Source organism: Glycine soja, chromosome 5, assembly GCF_004193775.1.
Source record: "Glycine soja cultivar W05 chromosome 5, ASM419377v2, whole genome shotgun sequence".
NCBI lineage: Eukaryota > Viridiplantae > Streptophyta > Magnoliopsida > Fabales > Fabaceae > Glycine > Glycine soja.
In genome coordinates this window covers 2,786,830-2,795,008 of record NC_041006.1, presented here as the reverse complement: position 1 = coordinate 2,795,008, position 8,179 = coordinate 2,786,830, and the positions used below count along the sequence as shown (strand labels likewise).

The 8,179-nt window shown below is 33.9% G+C and overlaps 1 protein-coding gene across 4 annotated transcripts; it reads right to left on the bottom strand.

Annotated features, from left to right (window-relative positions):
* Positions 1 to 4,161: 4,161 nt before the first annotated feature.
* Positions 4,162 to 7,713, bottom strand: LOC114411910 (serine/threonine-protein kinase AtPK2/AtPK19-like). 4 transcript variants are annotated; one of them, XM_028375650.1, is made up of 6 exons: positions 7,578 to 7,713; positions 7,156 to 7,238; positions 6,919 to 7,039; positions 6,435 to 6,608; positions 5,741 to 5,845; positions 4,162 to 4,666 (listed from the first exon to the last, which is right to left on the bottom strand). In XM_028375650.1, exons 1-6 carry the CDS (start codon positions 7,692 to 7,694, stop codon positions 4,391 to 4,393), a joined length of 876 nt encoding a protein of 291 aa, XP_028231451.1. In that variant the 5' UTR covers positions 7,695 to 7,713; the 3' UTR covers positions 4,162 to 4,390. The 4 variants fall into 4 exon arrangements, with proteins under 4 accessions (XP_028231451.1, XP_028231452.1, XP_028231453.1 ...); XM_028375651.1 differs by having other exon boundaries at positions 7,430 to 7,622; XM_028375652.1 differs by having other exon boundaries at positions 7,454 to 7,622.
* Between the last annotated feature and the right edge of the window lie 466 nt (positions 7,714 to 8,179).

The window sequence follows — 8,179 nt, the reverse complement described above, 5'->3', positions numbered from 1 at the left end:
TTAAATGAGGAGAAAAACATGTCACATGTGATTATGTTTATAGATCTGGGTCTTTGAGAAAGGAAGATTTTTTAACATCACCAAAATCAGGGAAGCGGATTTATAGTGAGATTCACGTGGATCCGACAGACTTGTGAGCATGCTATCATATGTACTGTATTACGTACAGAAGAATTAGCATCGCTCATAAAAATTCCAATTCTTTAATTTGCTAGGGTTTGAAATTCATATTAGTATTACTAAATGAAGTAGGTTTGTAATGCGTTCCACTTTCTATATAATGAGTTCTTCATCTCATTTAGTAGGTGTTTGAAAGGGTTTGTTAATATTTCTTTTGAAATGAGTAAACTTCTACTTTATTTTATAAAATTGTAAGCATTTGTCACTTAAGTCTTAATTTTTTATATATATATATTCTCATTTTAGTCCTTTAGTAAAATGTTACTCACTCTCTATTCTTTTTATACTATATTTTCCACTTACATTAATGATTAAAGTGAATGCCATTTTGAAACAAAAAAGACTAAGTTAGAAATTGAAGTGAGAATTTTATAAAATTAAAGACTAAAATAAAATGCTTAAAATTTCAAGACTAAAGTGGGAATATACTCCTTTTTAATACATATATCCTTTGAAATGAATGAAGCAGAAAATTATTATTCCCTCATGGTGTGAATTACCATGTGTTGTTGGATATAAAATATGCATGGAATATAAACAATTTTCCTATAGATTCTCGTAAAAATGGGTGTGAAGAGTTGACAAAATTGTTACCTATATAATCCACCAATTCTCTCCAAAGAACAAAGAGAGGTGTGAATTAGTTTTCTTTTGCTTGCTAACTGAACAAAAAGAAGGTAGGATTAACACGCATTATGAAAAGAAGAAATCAATAAACGTGTGAATTGAGATGGAAGAATCAAACGCTATACTTGACGAGGCAGTGACATGATCATCAACAGTCATCACACGCTGACGTAAAGTTTTGTTCACACTGGTGGTGAGGGATTGTGGAAGATTTGGTTCACTAGTGTAGAACACCTGATAAATTAATCATGGATTATTCCCATTTAGCTACAGTCATTCCCTTCAAAGGCAGAAGTTCCTTTTGTTGTGCACAAGCTGCATATATGCCGAACCGTTTAATTATTCAATGTTTTGAACAGAAGCTTGTCGCTTGCATCAACACAGAATTTGAATTCAAGACTTGCACAAGCTATGTGTTGGTCACAGTCACAGTGTTTTGCTTCTCACAAAGTCACAAGAAATGAAGAAAATATATATAGCTTGAGGTGAGATAATAATTCTAAACAAATTGAGGCATTGAGGGAGAATGACTCCACGGGATTCTTAATGGGCAAGGTAAAGTAAAATTACTTTAAAAGCATAATCAGAAAGTTAAAAGAAAAAAAAAAAAAGATGCTGAAACCTATTGTGAGTGAAAAGCAATATGGTTGGCCGGTCAAGTATAAGGCAGATAAAGTTGACATCTCTTTGCTGGTATTTGAGTTATGCTTAGCAAGCTTCTATTGATAAATGTAGCTTATGTTAACTTGAAAGCATGAAATCAGCTTATCACATAAAGGATATTCATAAGCTTGACTGGAAAATTGTTAAAGTATGTTTAATAGGGTTTGTTTTAGTTAGTTTATGCGAAAAAAACTTAAAGAATTAAGATAAAGAATTTATGTGAAGCTATTCTAATCACCTCCTAAACATAATTGGTTGCTATGTAGTATGTATGGGTCCATGAGGCCAGCACATGAATTACTGCAGTGACTTTTGCACAGCATATACAATACTCTTAAATTCTCTGTTTTATTCTATATATCTACATGGCCCATTTGAAGCTTAAAATTGTAGTTAATAAAGATTTAGAAGCTTAAATGTTGGTTAACCTTCCATCAGGATGTTTAGCAACAATATTCTTGAACCACTTGTTCACGGTTTCTAGTACTTTATCTTTTTATCCACACATGTAAGTTGGACCACCACTATGCCTGCAACGCTCAAATACTCGGTAATATTAATTTATTATTATATACTATCGATATTTTATTCAATTTTCCCAATGAATAATATCTTTTGATCTGCCATGACCTAAACAGCGATTGACTAAATAAATGATTTGGATAGAACAAATTATCTTAAAACCAAATGAAATACTTAAATATAATTCATGCAAACTTATGTTGAAAACTAGTCTACATGTAATACTTGTCCATCCAGCAAGGAATATTAAAGAAAGCATCAAGGAAAAAAGTTGAGTTGGGACTCATCAGCAACAGCCACATCATTTCTTTTAGCTAGAAACCCCAACAACTACAAAGTTTATTACAGCTGGTTAATGCGAACCAAAATGGCTGTTTATGTAAGTAGTATGCTACACGGAACACATAAAACTACGAAGACAATAGTTTTTTACTAGGAGCACATAAGTGAAGACTTTTAATTTCAAGTCTCTTCTTATAAACGAGAAATTATTACATGATCCAAGATCATGTTGATCTCAACCAATCTTCACGTGACAAGTTATCAACTCTTTTTGTAAATTGAAATATGAAGTTACATGTCACATAGAGAATGGCTCGGGACCACATGGTCCTGAATCATGTAATAATTTGTCCTTATACACCACGCCCGAGCTTGTTACGTATCTTACTGATATAGTCAGAAGCCAATCCATCAACACACTGCTCTTTCTTTGGGTTGACATCACCAGGGACTCTCTCTTGATAAATCAAATGTTGGGTTGATCCATTGCTCCCAGCTGACTTGATCACATATGTGGGGTTGGCGCGGCTCTGTGGTTGTTGTGACCTTTTGCTTGCTGCAGGGAATTGATCAGGAACAGGAACCAGTGCTTCCTCATCAGGGTACATATCAGACCCTGTACCAGCCTTTGTTGTATTGGTAGCTCCAAGAGTCTTCTGTGCAATAGAGAAAGAGGAAAACCTAATGACATTTACTACAACCTGCATCGATTTCTCGCAAAGAGACATCTCACTCTTAGACTTAATTCTATCCATGATTTTTGGCTTAACAGGTCCTTGGTGTCTCAAGAGAAGATGGTTAATACAACATAAAAGGCAAGCAAGGTCTATTTATAAGAGCATAGGATGAATATGGGTGAATTGGTCTTTTTGGCCTTTTTCTGGTTTCGTGTAAACCCTCATCCAAATATATCCTAATCAGGCTTCTTTAGTGGGTGGATCCCTTGCTCGTTCAGTTAAATGAAGGTTCTTTTGCAAAGAGTAGAGCCCACGTAATATAGACAGAATCTTGTTGCCTTTCTTGTCTGTATGATGAGTGAAAGCATGTAGTAGCACATACAACATTAATAATTGGTTTGGTGAGTTTGGTCCCTGGTTGCACCATTTGTAAAACCATTAAGATTCTCGGCTTTATAAAACTATAAATGGGCAAAAAGTAGATTTTAGTGACTAGAGTATGTGGCCAGAGATTGGGGAGATGTAACGAAGAATTTACCCTGATCTTAAATCATTCACGTAATTCACATGTTATGGAGGATTGATATTTTATTATATTTGTGTTCTGAAGTCGGGGAGGAATAAGATTCTTTGATACTGCTAATGCCTAATGTTCTATTTGTGTTTTTCAGAATGCTTCTCTCATTATTTGTTTCTTAATGTGTTCGTCTTTACATTTTAAATAACATTGCTCTCACCTTACTAGTGACGCTTTTGTGGAATCATTTCATCTTCTTTGTCTGACTCTACTTGTCAAACATGCAGTGATGGAAGAAGGAGGTCGATCTTAAACAACCACGATAAGACAGTTTGATTAGACAAAAGTTTTTATGGATACTATTGTTTAGTGTGTTCCTACTTCCTATTTCCTACCCCCCCCCAAAAAAAAAACGTGCGCTTTTGCAGGGAAGTAAACACAACCGAAGCATTGGTGCCAACAACTATCTATCTTTCTAGATCTTATAATATAGAACATTTGATAGCTACGTGTTCAATAGCTCATAGTTACATATACATATAAGGGGCAATGATAAAATGCATCAACCTTTCAGTTGTGTCGCTGCAAAAAATAGGACAAACACAATTTGACACGTGCAATTCTTTTGATGAATAATAAGTCAAATATGCTATAGCCTGTCACCCTCCTTTGGGCCCTGGCTAGTCAAATATGTTAATGTTGACCTGAATGGAAGGCAAAGCAATTCAAATCTTTTTCCTTTAAGACAAGAACTAAACCAAGCTGCATAAACATGAAAGGCCATATCAGAGCCACTAAACATTCTCTGTTTTGTGCAATTTGCCTTTACAATTTACATTTAAGAGTTAACTCTGAAAAACAGATTGGGTGGCACCTTTGTGAGAGAAGCTTTGGGTTACTTACAAGCTAAGAAAGCTTACAATCAGAAGATTTGGGTTGCTAGATGAAAGCCAAGGCCCTGGAAATGGTCACCTGCTGTAGGCGTGGGTGCCGGCGAGTCATCAACAGGCATTGCTGTCCAACATTGGTCAAAATTAGCTGTACAATCTTTTGCAGACACGTCTGGTTTGAAATTTGGTTCCAGTTCTCTTGCCTCCAATTTTTTCCAATTGATTGACCTAAACCATTTATGACTTTTGATCTGATCATCTCCATTTGGCCCATTGCCTAACCTTGTCGATGGATCCTTTTGTAGCAACTGTAACAAGTAAACAGAAATGTGCAGTTTTTAGCATTGGACCCCTCTGTTTCTCTCCTTACCAAGGCTTTCTTCTTCTTCTTCTTTTTTTTTTTTTTTCATTTTTAATCTAAAACACAAAAATATTTACAGAACATCATGTCCCAGAGCACGAACTTTGCCTGTATCCATGCATTCTCCTATATTCTTTTTCAAAATTATCCTTTGAATGTTCACGCTTTGTAGCAAAATAACGTCTACAAAAATGTGGTCATCAATGTTTTTCTTTTTCTAGAACTTGTCATTATATAAAGAGAAGTGGTTATTCTCATTGTGCAGATGCTTTTACTACATTCAATTTTGTACTTAAAGAATTACTTTTCTGAGCAAGATGATTGCATCTTTTCAGGATAACCTTGAAAAGCATTAGAAAATTACCGATTCACAAACAGTTGCAGGGGAATCATGGTGTATTTTTTCCACTAATTTTTATTAGAATATTAATATCAATTAAAATTTATGATTTATTTAATAAAAAAACAAAACAAACGCAAGTGAAATCAAAGTAGATTAACAATAGACATCAGGTTCCATTTACATACGCATGAAATAACAGAGATCTGCGTTTGAGTTTAAAAATGTTTTGATAAATACAATGTGTTTACAAATTATAGGATTTGTAATTTTGAAAAGGCGAATTTTAATTAACTTAGAATGGTTTTCAGAAAGATACAAATCGCAATATGCCTATGAATAAGCAATGCCCCGATTCAATAAGTCAATATAGTATAAATGTCAAATTTAAAATTTTAATAAATAGAATTATCCAAATAGAATGTAGATAGGATCACTTTTGGAGTAAAGTAAACCCTGACATGATTTCAACAAAAAATCATGAAAAAATTAAAACATTGGCATAAAAAAGGACACCAACGAAATATTAAGGCAGTGAATTCAGAAATCTACACTATAAAACCTTTATGCCATGCTTAGAAAACAAGCATTTTATACTTGTAAGTTGCAAGTATACTATAACAGGATAGGAGACTGTAGAGAAACAAAAAGGATGAAAACCAGTAACTGTTGTCTACTTACTCCGTTGAGCAAAGAGTGAGCTTCACTGGTAAGGAATGGTGGAAGTTTTACTTTCTCTTTAATAATTTTCTCCTGAAGTTTCTTTCTGTTATTGTGTTTTGGTGCCTGCCAAATAAAACTCAACAATCAAGAAAAACTGAAAGTACATACTTTGTAACATAGCAAAAGCCCTTGGTATGGGTTAAGAGAGATTCTGCAAAGTGGTGCTAGGTGTCCTAGAGTAGGGAGCCTTCAAATGCTGATAGCTTCAACATGTGCTTATATAGAAAAGAAATGAAATAAAAAAGGTTCCTAAACAGCAAATAAACAGATTCATTCACATACCAATTTTGAAATAAAAAAAGAAGATTGATCCTCTCAATAAGATCCATGTTAATATAATGCAGTTCACAACTTTCCATTACCATATAATTTGAACTTAAATCAATAAGGTAAAATTTAGAGTTACAGGCGTCTTTTCACCTTTTCCCTCATTGCATAAGCAACTAAACCTGGCCAAGACTTACCTATCGTGATTCCTAATGTTCTCTATTCAAGACTTGATTGCCAGAGACATAATGGATTCTAACCATGCATAATGTTATTGTATACCCACATATAATTCCAAATATTCAACTTAGTTACCTTCAAATATGCACACGTGCACACACAACCAACAGTAATTACAGATAAATGATGAAAGATATGGCATTACCTTCCCTGTTAGCATTTCATACAACAGAATACCAACACTCCACCAATCTGCATCCTTATTATGGCCTTTAGCCAGTAGGATTTCTGGAGCCATGTATTCTACAGTCCCACAAAAACAGTTAGATCTTCCCAATTCATCAATCTCTTTTGACAGTCCAAAATCAATTAGCATGACCTATACAGGCAGAGCAAACATCAAAGTTGAATAATACACCTCTGTCTTCCAAGATATTCTAACAGTGAACTTGACATATCGGGAAGAGGAGTGTTAACAATACATTTCCAACAAGCTTTTCCTAACACACTTTCTACTATTGGTTAAAATTTATTAAAAAATTACAAAATCATGGGTGAAACTTATTAAGTAAGATGTGGGACCCACAAAAGATCATGATTTCTAATAAATTTTAGCAACAGATACATAGATCGAAAATCCAAAATGTTCCTGCAAGAAAACAAAGCATTTGGGGTAGGGGCATTATTACATGCCCATCAGCATCCATAAGAATGTTTTCGGGCTTAAGATCTCGATGCACGATGCCATTTTTGTGAAGGGGTGAAACAGCAGATACTATCTCAGCAGTGTAAAGCCTTGTCTGATCATCACTACTCAACACATACACCAAACCAAAGCCATAATTAAAATTATATATATATATATATATATATATATATTTAAATACGTAGGCTGCAATACTTAGCATGATGAAGAAAAAAAATACCTGAAGATACCCTGGCGATATAATTGAAAGAAGAGATGCCCCCCATTAATGAAGTCCAACACCAAATACAACTTAGATTTGGTCTGCACATAAACACATAATAATAACAAACTCATTAAGTGTGTTTATTAGTGGTTGAAGGGAGAGTTCATGGGTTTGAATCCCTGTAATAACAAAAACTAATAAATTAACAACTAGCATTTGCCAATAAAAAAAATATTTATTGTATGACTGAATTGAATTGAATTGGGTTATTAGTTAGTTAGTTAGAGACATGGAAAGAGTAACGGAGCTTAACGATGAAAGGGTGAAGGACTTTGGTGAGAATATCTCTCTGGGCTTTCATGTAATCGACGTGGTTTTTTGCTTTTTGATTTTCAGTTAGTTGGTTAGTTATGTGAGGGAGAGAAGAGATTAGTTACATTGCACTTTGCACTGAGTGAATTCAATTGCTGTATTGAATAATTTGATTGGATTTGACGAGCAATGGAAATGGAACTTGGAGTTGTTGGAAGGATGGGTCCACGCGCTGAGATCATCGCATCAATAATTGATGGTTACTTCTGCTTCTCGACCAATAGATGATTTAATGAATAGGATCTTGCTAATAAGTTCTTTAATTAATGTTCGTAGGACACCAATTAACTTTTATCTTATAAATAAATCAAAAATAAAAATAAACTTTGATTTTTCTTGTCTTTTTCTTTATCATGATTTTCTACACCAAACCATGCATTGATAGTTATGCCAGCCGTTTTCTCTCATTTTGACCTAATAACAATTCTCTTTCTCTTTGTATCTAAAAATAATAACAATTGTAAATCTAAACATGTCAAAGTTGGGGATTAAGAGTCACACATGGAAAGACATATTTGTATCCCAAGTAGAGGATGTCGCAAATTAACACAAAAATTAGAAAATTATTTTTTTTTGGCAGAAAATTGTTTTTTTTTTAACAATACTGACAACAAAGTTAAAACCTAAGGGATTGTATAATTTAACCAATTTTTCCCACATTTTGGTC